The sequence below is a fragment of the Aspergillus terreus genome, genomic scaffold (genome assembly GCF_000149615.1).
Source record: "Aspergillus terreus NIH2624 scaffold_1 genomic scaffold, whole genome shotgun sequence".
Taxonomy (NCBI): Eukaryota; Fungi; Ascomycota; class Eurotiomycetes; order Eurotiales; family Aspergillaceae; genus Aspergillus; species Aspergillus terreus.
The window spans coordinates 2,463,220-2,482,019 of NT_165972.1; the positions used below are offsets into that span (position 1 = coordinate 2,463,220).

Here is an 18,800-nt window from a genome sequence, read left to right on the forward strand (position 1 = left end):
GTCCTCGAATTACTAACGAATTCGAGCACATCTCCTATTGTGGCTAGTTTGTTGTTCTTTCTTTGTCTGTGGTTTCTGTACCTATGCAACTACCTAATTCAACCCCATTTCAGTAAGTAGGAGAACATAATCCTGACCTGCGTAACAGTAGCTGTAGTTAGTACGCCAACTTGACAATTGTGATATATAGAATCTTATAATTCGTACTATATACTTCCTATCTGCAGTGCAACATAATATCCTAATGAATTCAGAACCTCTTCAGGGCCACTAATGGCACGGTTTCTTGGTGCTCTAAGGTAGATTCCCCTCCACGTTCACCCGACGCTCCAAGCCCCATTTATCTGGATGAAAAGCAAGTAGCGACATTAGACCTAGCAAATGCTTGAACTACAAATGCCCACCATTGCATGCCATGACAAAATATGAATTGAGTGGGTACATACAACGCTTCAACACCTTGTTCCACAAGTAACAATACTTATCAAATCCCCCCTACCTCAACAAAGCCAACACATTAATTATTCAACACATCACAAATTGCAGGACTCGGCTTCACGGGATCAGGCTGCGGGTTCGGCGGTGGAGGCGGTTTAACGTGCGGCGTGGGCGTGCCCCGATGATTGCACACATAGGCACTCGAGCACCACTTGCCATCATCAAGCTTATAAACCTTATCCTTATGATAGCTATAGCACTTGAGTGGCAAATTCATCTCGTACATATGCCATGCGTCGCCCGCAGCAATAGGGTCCTTGATGCTCGGATTAATGTGCACGGTAAATACGTCGCCGTTGGGCAAGCGTGCGGACACGCCGCCCTTTTGGCCCCAGGGATATGAACCGGACCAGGGGACGTTGACCATCATTGTCGGTCTGTTGGTGTCGTCGCCGTTGCCTGTCCAGACGTCGCCGGGGTAGTAGATCATCTCGCGGGAGGTGGAGCCGCCGTTGACGCCGAGGCCGATACCGCAGTCAGCGAGGACGAGATTTTCGTTGGGGGTCCTTTGTGATGTCGCGAGGTGGAGGAGGGAGAGTAGACTCGTGAGGAGGAGGAGGATGTTGCTTTGTTTGAGTGTCGCCATTTTGGAGGTGGAGCAGGCAGGCAGTGTTAGGATGAGCAAGAGCACTTGCTATTACAACGGGCGAGGGTTCTTCTTTAACATTCATCGGGCACCCGGCGCTGAAACTGCGACAAGTTATAGACCTGCGTAATATTGAATGGATGATTTATGGAGCAGAAAACCCTGCATACGCCCGGAGTGCATTTCAGCTGTCGGGGTTCTCCGGCATTCTGTGCAGCACTGTCGGCTGTTTTCTCCCCCAAATTTCACCGCATCGTACACTGCAGTACTTGTCAGCTGTATGATCATGCCATGACTGCTTGGAGTAGTGGCGCTGGCTGCGAATTGCGAAGTGTGCAAACGGAACCGCCGATACGAGGATGACGTGGGGGGGTCTGAGAAGCATCTAGGGCTGACAATCTCTCCGGGGAATTGTAGCTGAACACATATGGCTAGTTCTTGGCTAGTTCTAGGCGCTTACTGGAAGGACCCTGAAGACCCTGAATGGACAAAGAGAACGCCAGTCTAGAATTACCTCTGCTGATGTATGCATAAAGGGCGAAATAGCCGACGGAATGTCGGGCTTGAGGCCAGCCACGTAGCTAGGGCTGAATGTAACATCTCCGCCAACACGGCCTGTGTGTTAGATGAAGCTCCGCCTCTTTCGCAGCGCGTTGCAAAATCAATCGTATTCAGCTGGCGGCGACAAGCATGGCGTCTCCGAATGCAGGACAGCAGGTGGAATGGTATATCAAGCGGTTGGGAGCGCTTCAGAAACCCACGATTCTACAAGTTCAGCTTGCAGACCAAACTCCCAGCCTCAGCACTCGCAAGAATGCTGTCCCTCAACCTTTTTCAATTAGTTCTGTTCATTCCGCTTCTAGGAACCTGCCTAGCAGAGCTCCTCACCCCGCTCCCAGACACCGCCAGCGACCTCGCCATCAAGTTCCAACCCGTCCTCGACTTTGACAAGGACAGCTGCTATCAGACTGCGGCCATCGGCAAAGACTACAAGGTCAATGCTGGTATCGACCCGCCCCTCGCTCCACCCCGTCCTCCAGGCCCAGGGCCGATTCCTCGAGCCGGCACCGACGAGCAAGTCGTCTTCGCGGCCAACGCCAGCGACAGCGAGAGCGAGATTGGGATCCGCTCGGGCGGCCCTTATGCACCCTTTGGATGCCGCAACAGGGACCGACTAGACCACAGCCAGACGTACGTCCGGGAGCGCTGCAATCACGGCTGGTGCGCGTATCTGTACGGGTACTACTTTGAAACCGACACTGGCTTTTTAAACGCCCACAAGCACGACTGGGAGCACGTCATCGTGTGGACGCTCAACGACCAAGTGTTTTTCGTCTCGTGGTCCGCGCACGGCGACTACACGACGCACTACTGGTCCACGGTCCGGTTCGAGGGCTCGCACCCGAAGATTGTCTACCACCTCGGTTCGGGGGGCACGCACTCGCTGCGCAAGGCCGAGGCCAAGGACGATAAGATCGAGAACGATACCGGGCGGTGGTTTCGGGCGCCGCTTGTTTCGCTGGAGAAGATGCCCTGCGAGTTCAATCGGAAGCTGCTGAATAATAATTGGGGCAGTGCGCACAGTGATTTGAATCGGCTTGGGGAGAAGCTGGATAAGTGGATGCCGTGGGACGCGAGGCATAATGAGCATTTTAACCCGTGGGAGCCCAAGGTACCTTCGTGGGCTGTGGGGGCGTGAATTTGAGATAGACCATAGCTATCCGGTTCGTACCAATATCAAATCGACCGTTGTTAATTGGAATCGTGGTTGTGTTCTTGTGTACTCCAGAGTATGCCGAGCGGAAACTAATCGCGGCCCGATGGCGGCTCCGCCTGCGGGTGCTCCCGAGAACCCTGAAACTTCAGGACTCTGCTGGGGCTGGTGGTAGGACAAATCATGGTTTTTAGAGGTATACCGTAATCAAACATCGAAAGTAACCCGACCTCGAATCGACTCGAATCGAAGGTGCAGAATCGGCCGAGTCATCCGATGGTTCACATGAGCCTCATTTACCAGGGTCTAGATCCCGCCAAGTCGATCATCTTTTCCTCAGCTTCTCCAGAGTTCGTCTGTGGCGGTCGACAGGTCAGCTGGTGTCAGCCAAGGTGTAGCTTTCAGCACGCCATGGTAAGACCATCAACACCATACACGATGGACAAGGTCAATTACTATCGCTTGACTCTTTTGTTACATGATACCAGAGAAGGCGCAAGGTATATATGGCTCAAGTATCCCTGACGATATTCGTATGACGGTCATAGCCAGCTTCCACCAAACCAATTTTACAAACTCCCTGATGTCGGGAGAAGCCTGCCACTTCAATGGGTCACCAGACCTTTATGGGTTTGGCATCAGACTCGGCATTTACTTGCAGTGGACGGCTGCATGGATTGCGAATAGCTGGGAGCTCGAGTCCGCTTTCAGCATGCTTTGGACGAACGGCATATTCCTTGTTTCAACTTTTGCTGCAGTCCTCAGAGTTACTGCAACGCATACCATGAACGCAGCAGAGATGATTCCATTGATTAATATCCTTCTTTCATATTTCGCGACAGTATTCCCTATCATTGGGTTGCGCTTAACATTTCAGACAAGGAAGCCCCTTATTCCTGTAACGTCTATAATGAGTATGTTGCTGAGAGCTATGTTATTGTCGGCTTCTTGTGCTTATTTATGCTGGTATTGGTTTCATGGAATCAACTCACGCCATGTATCTGGATGCCCAATCTTTGTCTTTTTGCTCTTTAAGGCCAATGCTTTGGGCAGTGTAAAAGCAGCTTTTCAAACCTTTGCTGTCTTCCTAAGCGTTGGCACCGCGTTGCAATTCCTGAATATTTTGTTCTTCTTGTTGCGCACTTTGAAGGTTTCATTCTTGCACGTGAAGCCGGAGACGTTCAATCAACGGCAGTCGTCTTTCAACTTTACCGTCAAGTCGTGGATCTATCTCAACTTTTACCCCATCAGTGAAAACGATTTGATGTCGTATTGGGTTGACGAAACAGTGAAGTGAGTTGTGCCATTTGGTTTACGCAAGCAGACTGGCATTTCTAATGCTAATACCTTCAAGGCCGATCTTGCCATTGGTTAATCAACAGCAAATCCGAACAGTATCACAAATTTTCTATGCTGTCAGCATCTGTTCAGGTATACTCGCCGTTGAACTCGGCATCACCTGGAATTCGTTGACTGGAGTGGGACCACATGACATCCTGTCCACGAGCCAGTTAATCCCATTCCTTGTTGGCTGTTTTAGTCTGTTCCAGGTCGTCTCTGATTTGAGCTTGAAAAAGTACAATGTACGCTTTCCCCATTAATGGTAAAACAAAAAATTATCATGCTAACGGTATCCAAGGTTTTGGACCAAGAGGAAATGATGACCCAGGCATCAGAGGCAGAAAAATCTGGCTACACTCCATATGAGCCGGAAGATGACACACATCTCAATCAACTTGTTCAGCGCTATAGCCAGAACCTTGTCGTTGGTGAGGAGTCAAATGCAAATGGCAAGGAACGCGCAAAGCAGCATAATCGACTGGCCCTTGCACTTGGCTCTAGGTACGAACGACATGGCTATACTGCGGATTTCGACGAAGCAATTACCCATTCAGCAAAGGCAATCAGCCTAGACGATGAATCCATGGATTATCATATGAATATGGGTGTTCTTCTTCGTGTTCGTTGGCAAAAGACGAACGATCTTCAGGACTTGGACAAGGCGATTGCTCGTCTCGAGTTCATGAAGAGGAGGCAAGGTCTAACTCGTGCTGAGTTAGTCAATATCCTAGATGACCTGATTCGTTTAAAAAAGGAAAGAAGAACAGCAACTGACGAGGGACCAGACAGCCTCATAGAGCCTATGGAAGAGCTCTATTCCCTGATGTGGCACGAGTACTCTAGAAAGGCACCGGATTGTTTGATCCTCTCGGAGCTGTATTGGGAAAAGTACGAGAAGGGAGTAGGGGAGGTGGTTGTACTGAAGAAGGCAATCTTTTACGCGAAGGAATCCGTCAAAGCCACCGGTGACAGCTTCTTGGACAAGGCAATGAGACTGAACTCTTGGACGCAAAAATTACTCGACAGCTACCGGTCGACAAGGAAGGGCATCCTGTTAAAAAGAGCGATCGAATATGAGAAAAGGGCGGAATCCTCGCTGACATATGGCCAATCTCAAGGAGCAGATGATTATTATTGGCTAGGCAAGCTCCTGGCAGAATTGTACGAGAAGGAAAGGGACGGCCACATAATAAAAGAGGCTATAAGGTATGGCGAGTTTGCTGTGGACAGCCTTGAAACGGAAGATAGTCGTTATGGTCGATATTTCGCTGATGTCGAGAGATGGAAAGCTAGAAGGGAGCGTACATAATGTAACTTTTGGTTAGCCAAAACACCAAACAACGCTATTAGATTTTCGCGAGGCAGGACGTGTTAACCGCTACTAACCTCACCAATAGACAGAATAACATATAACAGTCGGGATTCGCTAGTAATTATCTACCTAACTACTAATTAGCCAGTAAGTAGCTTAAATACGGCTGGGCAGACAGGAAGCTCTATTTTCTACTCTCTATCTCTAAATATTAAACTAGCATAGAATCTATAGCTGTATAGACTGAAGTTTTAAAGTCTTGTTCTGCTAAATGTTAGTGTACATGCGATTGATATTCGCCGACGACGCAAACCAAATACTATAGGAATGTATGAAGAGCAGGGCTCCTTAAGAAGGTGCTTGCATGAGATGGTATGAACGGATCAGTTTAGCAAGCGACTTTTCAACAAAGGAAAAACTCATTGAAGTCAGCAAGCGTAGGGGCTTGATCAATTTCATATCGACACCATCATTCAATTTCCGATAGTTCTTCCTACAGTCTCATGTTTGCAACTCATGCAAATGCGGTGAGCATTTCGAGAGAAGGAGTTACATTGGATTAGCTGGTGCTGGTAAAGAAAGCCAGGGTGTAGGGTCATAGAAATATACCTACCTTGAATCCATTTTGTTGCTCTTATTATGAATATGTTACACTAGTGGACAAGTTCGGATCTGTTTTTGCAACACTATACTCTGCATGTCAAATAACCATGAAGGACGGGCCAAGCCCTTACTCCTTAACTGACCCAGTGGCTATATCCGCGATCATATCGCATAGAATTCCGACGATCGAGTCTGCCTCTTTCTGACACATGACATGATTGGATACGGCAATTGAAACATCCAGTGTAGAGTCGGAGGGAACCACACAGACATTTGCGGTCTCACGCGGCTGATTCGGAATCTTAATCTGATGCATCTGGCAAGGAATGTCTCCCAGACGGCAGACAGGATGCATATCGAAGTTCTGGCACCGGACAAAGCTCCCAAATGGCGTACCCGGTGGCCATGATGTGCAGTTACGCACGATCTGATCATATTCAGTATTCCAGCACTCGATCGTATCACGGTGCTGCTGCTGGACCTGGCTAAGAAGGGCCCATTTTGTCAGGGTCCCACATACGCGGACACGCACGGGGATGATGTTCAGACACGGTCCAACTATGCGATCTTCATGCGGGATTCCTAGCAGCCGGCCATTAACTACCTGGCCAAACACAATATCGCGGGGCGCGGCATCTGGAAAAGTACGTGCGAGAGTCAATGCCCAAGCCGCTTTCACGATTGTAGCCAGTGTGAATTCTGCAGGAAGCTCAACATGAGCTACCTTCTTGCTTGATGTTATTAGTCGAGGAGAGTCTATTGTGCGTTGTCCCGCGGTCGGTTGGCGCGGTGTGACCTTCGCAATGTTTGACGACCGACTATTCAACCTTGTCATGGATGAGCCTGCTAACAGCTTTCTCCAGACTGCGTACGCTTCAGGCCCGTTGCTGTCCCGTGCGACACGGGCATGCACAGAGAATGGAGTCGTAGGAGCGAGCGGCTGGCCGTTGTATGAAGCGGATAAATCTTGGCAGACAATCGCCCAGGAGAGGCCGTCCATCTGAGCATGCACATGCCGAATAAGGAGGGTATCTGTACCATCTGGTAGTGCCACTATCTGCATCTGTAACGGAGGCAAGCCATTGGTAGGCGGAGTAGCCAGACCAGCCGAGTCGTCGTGGCAATGCTGGTCGAGACTGTCGGCAGACAGGCACTGGAATCCAACCCTCATCCGTTTGAGCACAACTTGTACTATCTCCTGGCGGCCATTTTTGGTCGCAGTGAGAAAGACTGTGCGCAGACTGGAGTGATGATCTACCAGTGCTTGACAGGACTTTAAGAGCCTGCACCGGTCGACCTCGGTGGGCAACGGGATGCTAAGATAGCGGTAGTTCATAGTGTGAAGACTCCAGCTTTGAAATGCCGTCGTGTGGACAATCTCAAGCACATTCTCTGATATGTGAGGAAGTAGTACCGTGCACAACTCCTCGCAGACTGTTGTCTGTTCACGAGTGTCCACTGTGTTTTCTTGCCTCTGGACAAGCTTCCGGGCTGGAGTAAGCTCGTGGCAGACCGCAACGAGATCGGATAGAACAGGGTGATCGTAAAGATCGGTGATCGTAGTCTTGATCCCTTGGTGTCGGGCTGCTCTCACCACATCCATTGCCGTCATAGAATCTATCCCCGCAGATAAGATATTCGTGCTCGGATGAATGTTTCCAGGCTCAAGCCCCAAGAGATCTGCTACAATGCATTTCATCGTGTTCAGCTGGCGAGCTTTCTCCGGGGGGCGAATTGTAACGTCAGACTTGACGGAGATATGATGTAGCGGCTGCTGCTGAGGGTTGCACTTCATCCAGTGCTCATGTGTAGTCTGACATCTAGCCGCTCTTTCTAGCAATGGAATGCGATCCACCTTACCTGATAATTTCCGGGGCAGATCCTGCATAAAGATAAAATCTGCGGGAACGAGATTCGGTGGTAGCTTCACACTGAGCTCTTGTCTAATGGCGGAGACTGTTTGCCAACATTTGTCTCTAGGAACCTCCAACGCTCCATCCCGATCTACCAATATCGAGTGATCCCGCGAAAGTCTGCTACCTCCAATAAAAGCAACCAGTTTGGTAGTGCAATCCCCATCCATGCGAGATTTGGCCGGGATGACGGCCACACACGACATCTGGAGCCTCCGGGCCTCACGACAGCTTGTAAGGCAGTTCTCTATCTCATGGACGTCTATCAATTGGCCATTCGCTTTAACAACCTGCGCCTTTCGTCCAAGGTATATAAGCGATCCATCAGAAGTGTACCTGACGAGGTCACCCGTCTTGTAGAGACGGCCGCAGTTCTGAGTTGGGCCATCGACGAGGCGACACTGCCATTTGAGCGCATCTGGAAACTGGGAAGCAGTATCTTGTGGATTTTTTAGGTACTGCCTGCCAAGGCCTGTCCCCTGAAGCACTAGCTCCCCGACAGCGCCAATGGGCATCAATCTGTCATGGTTGTCCATATTAACCACCCAAAGACGAGAGTCGCAAGCCTTGCCGAGATTGCGTGGATCGTGGTCCGGGAGGCAGTTTCCGACCATTAACGCAATCCCTGCTGTCTCCGTCGCTCCAAAGCCTAGGATCAGCCGGACCTTGGGGGCCCAGAGTTTAATGAACTGAGGATCCGGGGACTCACCCCCAACCATCAGTGTCCGTAAACTTGGCACCGAGTCAGGGCTTGGGATGTTTGAGATGGAGGGGCAGAAATTGGCGAACGTGACCCGGTGACGATTGATAAACCCGGCAATATCGTTGATACGATCTCTTTCGGAAGGGATGCAAAGGCATCCGCCTAGGAACAGCATCGATAATATCTCTCGTACACTCATGGTGAAGGCGTATGAAGAGAACTGCAGGCGTCGCGTCTTCTCATTTAGGCCCAGAGCGGGGGCTGTCCTCAAAGTTGTTTCGCAACAGGCACGGTTCTCCATGATGACACACTTGGGTCCCTTGGTACTGCCTGAAGTAAAGACAGCGTACAGCGCACTGGACGGTGTGCATCGCGGCTGGGGTAACTGGGGAAGTGTTTCCGGATCAGGCCAACTGGAATCGAGACACACCACCTGCTCGACTAGTCCCTGTGCGGTGGGTTGACATTCGAGAGAAGAGACTATAACGCGCGCGCCCACTGTGTGGCATACTCGATGTAGGATCTTCATGGAGAAGTTAGCATCCATGAGAACAAAAGCTGCCCCTGTCTTGACCACAGCTACAATGGCCACGACGGCCCATTTGGACTTTTCGAAGTAGACTGGAACAATCTGCTCAGGCTCAACACCCAGCTCCAATAGGCGCAGGGCCAGGAGAGAAGATCGCCGGTCCAGTTCGCCGAATGTCATCTCACCGTCCCATGCGGAGATTGCGGTGGCATCCGGGGTTGCACAACATCGCGCAGCGATGATATCATAGGCACATTGTTCCTGCATCGACTGCAATCCAAAAGGAGCATTCCAGCTGCACATTCGATCGATATCCTCGTCACTACAGACGTCCATATCTTCCACGGTTTCACCTGGTTTCTGAATGATCTCAAGGATGGTTTGGTGCAGGGTATGCCCTAGCGCGTGGCCTTGTTCATCTGATAGCAGCGTTTTGCTGTACTTGATGGATAAAGAAACGACGTCAGCGTCGTGGTCTAAACCGAGGCAGACTGCGATTGGTACCTAGTAAGATAGTGAGTGAGTGGGGCCCACACATGCTGTACTATTCTTTCCAAGGGAATCAGTCACGTACACGTTCATCTCGCAAGATATCGCTCGTCTGACCCGCGTCTCGAGCAACGAAAACACAGGTGTTGGAAACTTGTTCCCAAGCCCCAGCATTTGCCTCCATGCCTCTACACGTACACCCACCGATCGCATCGTTCTCATTCTGCAGAAGTCGACGGACCACTACTGAACCGGTTATATGAGCCTCGTACGGCCTGTCGTCCTGACCATGAACCTGGAAGCAAACATGGTCGGCTCCCGTATAGGCCCTTAGCACCAGGGCCCATGCCGCTCGCAGAAGTGATATTGCATCCGTTCCTTCAGCCTCAAACCATTGAGATAGGACGCGGTGTCCGAGGCTTTCTAGACGCCGTGATGCGCGTCCGTATGAGTTTTCTACTGCCTGGACAGTAGAGGTAGACTTCTCGAAGGACGCCAACGCTGGGAAAAAGCATCGGGGTGGGTTCCGGATCGAATTCATGATTGGAGTCAAGTTGCCAAATATGGAAGAGTAATGATTGAGCTCTGGAATGGAAGTTGATGGCCAAGGGTGTGGGGAGCTTTTTTATACCCCAATAGCGCCAGATCAATCATAGCTCATGCACCTTACCGCCAGAGACTGGCGCTTTTGGCACCTAGCAAGGGATTCATGCAGTGTAACTGTGATGCAAACGTAGGTTTGACTAACTATTCTGCAAGGAATGGAGAATAGTTAGTCCTTGTTGGGATCAAATGCACAATTGCAAGCACATCTTGCACACACGAGTTGAGGACGTCACACCGCCATTAAACCTACATATCGATATATAGGTAGGAAACACTCGATAAACATTATCATACGCTCCCGATACGTCGAGCAATAGTAGGGATGTCACCTTGCCTTGGGATCATGCCCGGTGGATCTACTGGAGAAGTAGGTGTATAGCGTGTTCTCTTGATGCAGGCTTCCAACCACCTGTCTCTCGGCTTGTAAGGGACTGGTAGCTGTCGGCGATGTACGCGATCCAGTTGGCGATTGTCGCTCCAATTCCCTTTCCTAATGTATTGAGAAGGGCGATCAGTCTGTATTCCTTGGGCTGTGTGTAGCTGTCCTTTCCTGGCTTCCGCAAAGACGTGTGTGTGAGAGAATTCGTGGGCTGGTCCCCCGCCATCGGCGATATGCAGGGTCCCTCTCACCTATCTTACTATATACTTTCTCATTTGTCTCACGATGGCCCCTTCGAAAACAAGGGACGTGACTATCCATAACGAACAATCAAAAAGCGATTAAAAAAAAAAAAAAAACATACAACAGCCCCAAGTATGGTGGTAGTCACCAGGCGCTGCGTGGGAGGCTTGCCGCCCTATTCAGTGTTCCTTTAGGACACTTCAGGCCCCTGTTCACCTGAATACTACACACCCAAGCTATTTGGAAATCACATTTGCGCAAATGAGTCCAAGAAGTAGCACCAACCTCCTTAACCCCATAAGCGTGAAGACTTTGATATCTAGGTTGTCGGCCCTCTCTCTTTAAACCAATACCGCTCCGGAGTAATAACTGCATACTAAGACGTGGATAATATGGCAGGATAGGCGTATCAATTTTCGATCATATAATGAATCTAGATAAGTATAATAACTCTAAGATAGCTCCAGCGGTTCTCCTACGCACAAAAGGAAAGTATGCTTAAGCTCTTCGGAGATTGGATAAGTTAGTTATGTATAAACCTCTTTTAGAGCTAAAGACTGAAAACTAACTAGTTATAGATTCCTTACTATTTATCTAATAGCTGTATCCCTGTCTAATATCTAATTCTATAAAGAGTTTCTAGAATTTATAACTAAAAATATGAAAGGGACTTAGAAGCAAGGAAACCCTGATATTAGAAATAGTTAACGGATTATACAGAGATTTCAAGGCTACCTAGTCTTCTTTTATGTTAGGGTTACAATATACCGGAAACTGTCTCTACAACTGTCCGAGAGATCAGCATAGTTTTAAACTTATCGACTTTAATTAACTGTATTATAGTAGATAAAGCAAGATCTAAAAGAGAAAGCTAGTCTTTGTAAGGAGATAGAAAAAAATAGACTCTTGCCTAATAATCTTACTGTTCTTATAATACAAATGTCGTGTCATGATTGTAAAGAATACAGAGGAGCATGTCCTGATCCAAGTAGGGTACAACTAAATACAGCGATTCTTCTCTATCATTGCATTCATGATCTAGGAATGGTCTGTCTCCATCTCCCAGATCGGGAAAATGCAAATGGATGCCTCTTCTGTCTGATATCGCCGACAGTAATCGACACTCATCAACTTGATAGCATACTAGCCCAGGCTTATTCTCGATTCTTCCCAAACTTCCCTCTCGGACCGACAGTCAACAAGAGCCCTTCTTGAATCTCCGCCTTTCTCGCCTCCAATTCCTCCACATCCCAGTTGGCGTCGACATATCTCCCCGACAGGAAGCTCTTATCACCACTAGCCAGCCACACAGCTAAACCACCACTCAGCTCCGGCGTGTCCTTCATGAATGGGATGACAAATGGGATACTGTTCCCCATATCAGTCGACACTACTCCGGGGTTGACAGCGACCGTCGTGATGCTCGGATGCTCATCTTTCATGAACGTCGTGAGCTTAACAATCGCCACCTTGGTGAGGCTGTATGAGCTCATTCCGGGCGGCGTCATACCAGCCGACGTGGATGACAGATGGATAATGGTCGTTGGCGCCTCAGGCTCCCTCCCTGTTGTTGCCAGGAAGGCTTTAGTGACGATCATTGTCCCGCGGATGTTGATTTCCTGTTGCATATAATTAGAGAATTGATCACATCAACAAAAGCTAAGAAAGATGCTGACCTGTGTTCTCCACCAGGAATCGATGTCTTCATCGAAGATGGACTTCAATGCCCCCGTGACTCCCGCGTTGTTGATCAGCACATGCGGGGTGCCAAATCGCTCCACTATTTGGCGGAACGCGTCCTTGATGCCGGGCTCATCGACAACGTCCACCGCGAGCGACAGCACCTTTGTGGCCGGGTTGATTTCTTTGACCAGCTGTTCCGTCTCTGCGAGTTTGGACGCGTTGCGTGCGATCAGTACGATGGCTTCCGCCTTTGCGCGGGCAAATGATGCCGCAAAGCCCTGTTGCATCCTAGTATTAGGATCCAGCTCGTACACAAGGGTCGATGAGGGTACGTACCAGTTTACCGATTCCACGACTCGCACCGGTGATTACGACCACCTTTCCTGCCTGAGAGAGCTCCGGGCGAGTGGGATCGATTGCGGGATAGACATCCCGATAGGTCTTCTGCGTGAAGGCATCTTCACGGACAAAAAAATCAGAAGGGAGCTGGGAAACGTCCATTATGAGGGGTGCTTTCTTCGCGCAGTCGGATTATTGATTAATCAACAATCATGTCAGCTTGATGTGAGCTCCTACCCTACTTTTATACCTACAGTCTGCCAAATTGAACTAAAAGTCTCACATCATAGGCAGCTGTCAGCCTCCAACATGTTTGGTGGATCTTAGTGATATTAGCGGGCGTCTCCGCTATATTAGATGGACGAGAATGGTAATGATGAGAACAATGGTTGTCTGTGTCTGGCTAAGCCTGCCCAATGTTATCCATAATAAGGCCCCCCAAACCCACCAGACTAAGCCTCGGCTATCGTCCCCTCTATGTTGTGGGGCATCTTTTCCGTGGTCGTGTCTGCGACAAGACCCAAAAGCACGTCCGTGTCCTAGCGCGACGCCTTTTGTCTCTGGGATGATGAACGAGAAGAGACATGCCACGATGTTGAAAGTTCCGAACATCTGTCTATATGAGTCATGCCCTGTTTCAAGGGAGGGGATACTTACTATCTAGGTTTTCTAGCTAAAGTTCTGCACCGCAATGGGAGTGATTTCTACAACGTCAGTTAGGGACTACCAGTAACTGGGTGAGGGACGTACTCGACACATCGAAGTTCATGGCCCAGGTCACCATGACACAAGCCGACAAGCCGTAGTCGCGCATACGGATTGGAAAGATCCTACAGTGAGTCCTCAGTCATGGTAAATGGATGGAAACCACGACTAAGACTGTCCACACACGCTGGATAGTAGTCGATATGTCAGTCAAGTACCCTCTCCACCGGCAGACAAGAGGACTTGTGACTTCTTGTCCAGAAGCAACTGGTCGGCGAGCTGACTTATTCATAGACAGACGTCAAGAGTTTGTTTTTGGATCTCTGGAGGCATTGTTGAGGCTGCGTCCTGCAGCTGAACGATGCCAGCCACGTCAACCTTGGAACCACCTCAACCAGTGTCTTGGCTAGGGGTATGCTAAGATGGCCCACGCACAGCTCGTAATTCCAGCTGGCCACCATGTTATTGGCCCGGCCACGGCGGGTCCCAGTGTCAATTGCTGATGGCTGGAGAACTGCTCACAACTAACATCCTAACATCTACTGGGAACCAGTATAAAAGCAGTAACAATCTTGAAATACTATCAAGTCTCTATCAACAGGAGGACCCTACTAGATTTACCCTTGATACTCTTTGTTCAGCCCCCACTCGATGGCGGCAATCTGCAAAGCAAGAATGGGAGAGAACTGCCTCGACCAGAGGAAGCTGCCTGTCATGAACCAGAACCCTGGCATCCCAGTCGGTCTCCATACCTATGAGCGAAGAATGTTAGCACTGCCGAATGTGCAAGATAAGGGATACGCGAACTTACGCCCAATCGCTCCTGTTCCTCATCCAAGCTACAGATCTCGCCCACCTTGTCCATGACTCCCCGAGGCATGGTCCGCTCGATCCTCTTGTGCGTGCGTTCGAAGCCGGTGGCAAGGACAACCACATCCGACTCGACTTGAGTACCATCGGCTAGGGTGATACCGGTGGGATAATACTCCTGGACGCCTCCTGCACATCTCCGCACCTGAATCCGGCCATCGATGATCATCTCGCATGCCCCCTGGTCAACATAGAAATGACCCGCTTTGATAAGCTGGTGATCGACGATACTGTCGCCCTGGTCGCCCCTCTTGACTGCCAATCCGGCCTTCTCCAGCCCATCCAACATGTCCTTATCCAAAACTGACATCATCTGCGACGCCCCAACACCAAGCGTCCGAACCACAGCCGTCGGCAACGAGTTACCGAGAAGATCCGCATCCTCCGTACTCAAGCCTGGCGTATCCCACAGCTTCAATTGGAGCTCTTCCACGGACTTGGGAGACACAACGAAAATGGGACTGCGCTGCACTATGGTGACCGATTTTGCCCCGTGATTGGCAAAGTCCTGGGCGACGTCATGTGCGCTGGTCCCGGCGCCGATGATTGTTACTTTCTTGCTTTGCACGTCTGACACACAGCTTGCGGATTTATGAGCTACCGTGTGGTACAGCTGGCCCTTGAAATTTTCTTGACCGGGAAAGGCGGGCTGGATGGGGATATCGCTGAGTATGCCGGTGGCGAGGACAAGATGCTTGGTGTTGATGCTCTGTACACTGCCGTCGTTGGATTGGAGCTCGACAGTGTACTTCTGGGTCGACGCATGGTACTGAATATTCGTGGCCAGCGTGTCATGTCTGACATTGAGACCCATGATATCCTCGTAGTGCTCAATCCATTTGCTCATGTGCTCTCCGTCGAGGTAGCGCGGCCAATTGGTAGGGTATTTCAGGAACGGAAAGTGGTCTGTGTATATCGGGGTGTGTGCTTTGATTGAATCGTACCTGGCACGCCATGAGTCTCCCGGGCGGGATGTTTTGTCGACGACTAGATATTTGAGCCCGAGGTTTTGTAGGTGCGCGGCCAGAGCAAGGCCTGATTGACCTGGAACTTGGGGTTAATGGATTGCTCGTATGGTTGGGCTGTTTGATACTGTTAATTACCTGCTCCCACTATCAGAACTTGCAGACTACTGTCGTCAGTGGTCAATGGGGTTCCAGATCCACTTGACTGTACCCCGGCCTCCTCCGCTCTCTGTGCCTCCAGCTTCTCTTGTCCGTTCAGCCGCTCAAGCACAGTGAAGACCGTCCAGGCTTTCCACTCCTCGGGCCCCACGTTCGCCAGGCGAAGAACCCCCCTACCTTGGCCAAACTTGGTCGTGAACCGGAACCCAGCCTGGATGAAGCGCAGTCCCCCCAGGTCAGCCAGCCGCGGTTGCAATGCGCCTGGCTGGTCAAGTTTTGGGTCGGAAAACCCACTTGTAGAACTAGTGAGGTAGCTGGAGATGGCCTTGGACCCGTTCTGGCACGAAAAGTCCCATGAGAAGGCGATAATATCGCGCCACCAAGATTCCGTATCAAGGAAGAGGGGTTGGATATGGTCTGGACGGCCAGAGGAGAGGCTATTGGAGAAGGAGGCGAGCCATTCGTTGGCGATCTTGGCTGCACAGAGCCCTTCTGCATCAATGGATGGGTGTAGACTAAGTTGGGGAAGAGCAGCCAGCGGCGGGAATTCATCCGACAGTGATCCCATGATGGATGTAGTGATTGGGAGGGATATGCAAGAATAGCGAGGAATGTCTATGTTGCTGAAAAGTCAGACGGGGACCGCCCTTATGTAGCTGGAGAGCTGACAGCTATTACACTCCGGAGTACCGGTACTTCGGAGTCGGCCGTCAAATGCTTACTATGGAGTACAATACTTTAGAGTAGCGCTGATGGTCTCATACTCGATACTGCAGGACCAATGGGATCAAGCCGATCATCAAGCCCGCCCCCGGATTTGCCCAAAAAAGATTTAGCGGCGGGATAGGGTCGCCTATTCGTCCCAAAGAGGACAAGCGCAGCGGGCTCAAAGTTCGGCCGCTGTCAGATAAGTACCGCCGAACAGCCTCATTTGGGGGCCACAACAGACCATCACCACATGGGCGAAAATGCCGCACAAGGGATATACGCGAAGTAGAACCGGATGCCGCACTTGCAGGTTCCGCCACCTCCGATGCGACGAGCAGCGCCCATCTTGGTAAGGCAACTGGAGTGGATGCGGTCTAATACGCGACTTCCCCGCTAATGCTTCTTTTGCTAGCCAAACATGCCTGGCCAGTAACCGGCCATGCCACTATCCACTGGCGGTCATCCCTCTTCGGGACCGGAGGGTGTTGCAGAAGAACGCGCTCCTACCTGGCCAGCAGCCTCCTTGGGCCTTTGTCGAAACCCACAGTCTGACACGATGGAGATTACCCAGCAGCCCAATCATGGATCCATTCGATACACTCCCGGTGAAAATGCCACCAAAGTCTCGAGAATTATACAATTACTGTATGCGGATGGAAATCCGGCAACAATATGCTACTGACATCTCACGACAGTCTACCAAACCGGGGCAGCATTTGCAGCGGCTCCGCGAAACCCGAAAGATGACTGGTGGGTTTTGTTAATCGGTGTCTGACATATGCTAAAATTGCATCACCAGCGTTGCTCTAGCCATTCTCGATGAACACGCTCTGAGAAGCACCATCTTGATAGCCAGCGTGCACTACTCGTGGAACACGGGCAATCTACAGGCCTACGAGCCCGTCTATCTTCTCCACAAGGTTGAGAGCATACGCCTCATCAACACCTGGCTTGCAACTTACGACTCCGAGAGATTTGTCGTTTGTGTGAGACAGATTTTGACAATATGCCTAGCGGAGGTACATACCGCTTCCCATCATCCGACCTGTACCCTGGGCTAACACTCCAGATACATAGGCCTGTCTGGCTAACCTTGCAGTGGCAGAGACGCACCTTGATGGGGTGATGGCACTTTTTGATACACACGATGCAATGACGGGCACCGCTGGCGATATCGTTGGCGACCTAGACGGCGAGCTCGCTGATCACTACCTTCTTCTGTAAATACTACCCCAAGCAGAAAGCCTGATTCATCCTCTAACATTGCACGATCAGGACCTCATGTTTCGTTCTCGCCCTCAAGAGCCGCCTCGACGACTTCATCATGTTCCGCGCAACCAAGGGACTCCACTCGGATCACAATGACGACTCATCGCCCGACCAGGCCGTCAAGCACTACCAAGAATGGCACGGAATGGAGTATGCTGGCCTTGATAAGAGGCTGAGAGCCATGCGTCTGTTCCCCTATTTTTTCAGCCCACCTCCGACGAACATTCCGCGGAGCAAAACAGTCGTGGTCGACGCGCCTCCAATCATCGAGTGTCTTGCATCCACCACGGACTCCCTGGATCAAGTTCGAGCGAACCTGACTTCGGAGCACATGCACCGCGTGTGGAATGATGGTGGGCCGACGAGATTGCTTCTCGTCCTTGTTACTTCCCACGTATCGTGTTTTCTCGCGGACGACGAGCCAAAGAAGAATGCAAGCGGGTACCCGGGCAAGAGCGGGCATCGTGATAAAACATCCTGGGGCGGCATTACTGCAGCGGCGGAATTATACATGCACAGCGTGCTGGGCATTATGAACTCGGGGGCGCCAATCGAGTGTCGGCTCCTCTATCGCGTTCTAAGTATCCTTCAAAGGGATGTTGAGGATACAAAACACGATACCCTCAGCTACAAGCATGGATCACTGTCGAAGTCTCTCTGGTTTTGGAAAGTCTTCACAGGAATTATGGCCATCGCTCGGAGCCAGCACGCGGATGAGCTGGTCACCCGCCGCACAACCCGTCCGGACCCGCGCGTCAGATGCTCGTGCCTGTGCCAGGAGAGGTTATACGGGGTCTATACGGGGCTTCGAAACTGTGCACGGTCTTGGAGTGTGGTTTCGGGGATGACGAGGTGGGAAGATGTAGAACCTATCTTGACAGAGATAGCCTGGCCGCGTGTTTTACCTCGGGAGGATAGGGAGTTTGCAGCTGATACATGGGCTCGGGTATATCTATAAGAGGCTGTACCATAACCCGAAACCGAGATCAAATAGATTGAGTCAGACCAATGTGAAGAACAGCAGCGAATTTAGAAAAACAAGACAGCCTGCTTCCAAGGAGACGATGTTATTTCGGTTCAGTCTGCCTGAGGCAGATGCGGAACAAGGACTGGCAACGCTCTGAGGGAAGACTGAAAGGCGGCAGGCTGCCCATGCAGCGCCGGATAAGCACCACCAAACCTCTGC

At 50.6% G+C, this 18,800-nt stretch overlaps 7 protein-coding genes across 7 annotated transcripts; 3 read left to right on the top strand and 4 right to left on the bottom strand.

Annotated features, from left to right (window-relative positions):
• Positions 1-294: 294 nt before the first annotated feature.
• Positions 295-1,084, bottom strand: ATEG_00878 (uncharacterized protein; the record flags this gene model as incomplete). The annotated part of the gene is made up of 3 exons (XM_001210964.1): positions 295-344; positions 447-495; positions 632-1,084. The coding sequence occupies 3 exons, from the start codon at positions 1,082-1,084 to the stop codon at positions 295-297; spliced, it is 552 nt and encodes a 183-aa protein (XP_001210964.1).
• A 703-nt stretch (positions 1,085-1,787) lies between these two features.
• Positions 1,788-2,783, top strand: ATEG_00879 (NPP1 family protein; the record flags this gene model as incomplete). Its single annotated transcript, XM_001210965.1, has 2 exons — positions 1,788-1,809; positions 1,927-2,783. The coding sequence occupies 2 exons, from the start codon at positions 1,788-1,790 to the stop codon at positions 2,781-2,783; spliced, it is 879 nt and encodes a 292-aa protein (XP_001210965.1).
• A 598-nt stretch (positions 2,784-3,381) lies between these two features.
• Positions 3,382-5,659, top strand: ATEG_00880 (uncharacterized protein; the record flags this gene model as incomplete). The annotated part of the gene is made up of 5 exons (XM_001210966.1): positions 3,382-3,712; positions 3,863-4,091; positions 4,153-4,381; positions 4,438-5,345; positions 5,626-5,659. The coding sequence occupies 5 exons, from the start codon at positions 3,382-3,384 to the stop codon at positions 5,657-5,659; spliced, it is 1,731 nt and encodes a 576-aa protein (XP_001210966.1).
• A 522-nt stretch (positions 5,660-6,181) lies between these two features.
• Positions 6,182-10,229, bottom strand: ATEG_00881 (uncharacterized protein; the record flags this gene model as incomplete). The annotated part of the gene is made up of 2 exons (XM_001210967.1): positions 6,182-9,640; positions 9,774-10,229. 2 exons carry the CDS (start codon positions 10,227-10,229, stop codon positions 6,182-6,184), a joined length of 3,915 nt encoding a protein of 1,304 aa, XP_001210967.1.
• Positions 10,230-12,070: 1,841 nt separating this feature from the next.
• ATEG_00882 (SDR family NAD(P)-dependent oxidoreductase) lies at positions 12,071-13,100 on the bottom strand (the record flags this gene model as incomplete). Its single annotated transcript, XM_001210968.1, has 3 exons — positions 12,071-12,535; positions 12,593-12,877; positions 12,936-13,100. The coding sequence occupies 3 exons, from the start codon at positions 13,098-13,100 to the stop codon at positions 12,071-12,073; spliced, it is 915 nt and encodes a 304-aa protein (XP_001210968.1).
• Positions 13,101-14,260: 1,160 nt separating this feature from the next.
• On the bottom strand, positions 14,261-16,205 carry ATEG_00883 (flavin-containing monooxygenase; the record flags this gene model as incomplete). The annotated part of the gene is made up of 3 exons (XM_001210969.1): positions 14,261-14,395; positions 14,455-15,557; positions 15,617-16,205. 3 exons carry the CDS (start codon positions 16,203-16,205, stop codon positions 14,261-14,263), a joined length of 1,827 nt encoding a protein of 608 aa, XP_001210969.1.
• A 721-nt stretch (positions 16,206-16,926) lies between these two features.
• Positions 16,927-18,572, top strand: ATEG_00884 (uncharacterized protein; the record flags this gene model as incomplete). Its single annotated transcript, XM_001210970.1, has 5 exons — positions 16,927-16,990; positions 17,041-17,095; positions 17,145-17,364; positions 17,423-17,565; positions 17,621-18,572. The coding sequence occupies 5 exons, from the start codon at positions 16,927-16,929 to the stop codon at positions 18,570-18,572; spliced, it is 1,434 nt and encodes a 477-aa protein (XP_001210970.1).
• Positions 18,573-18,800: the final 228 nt, after the last annotated feature.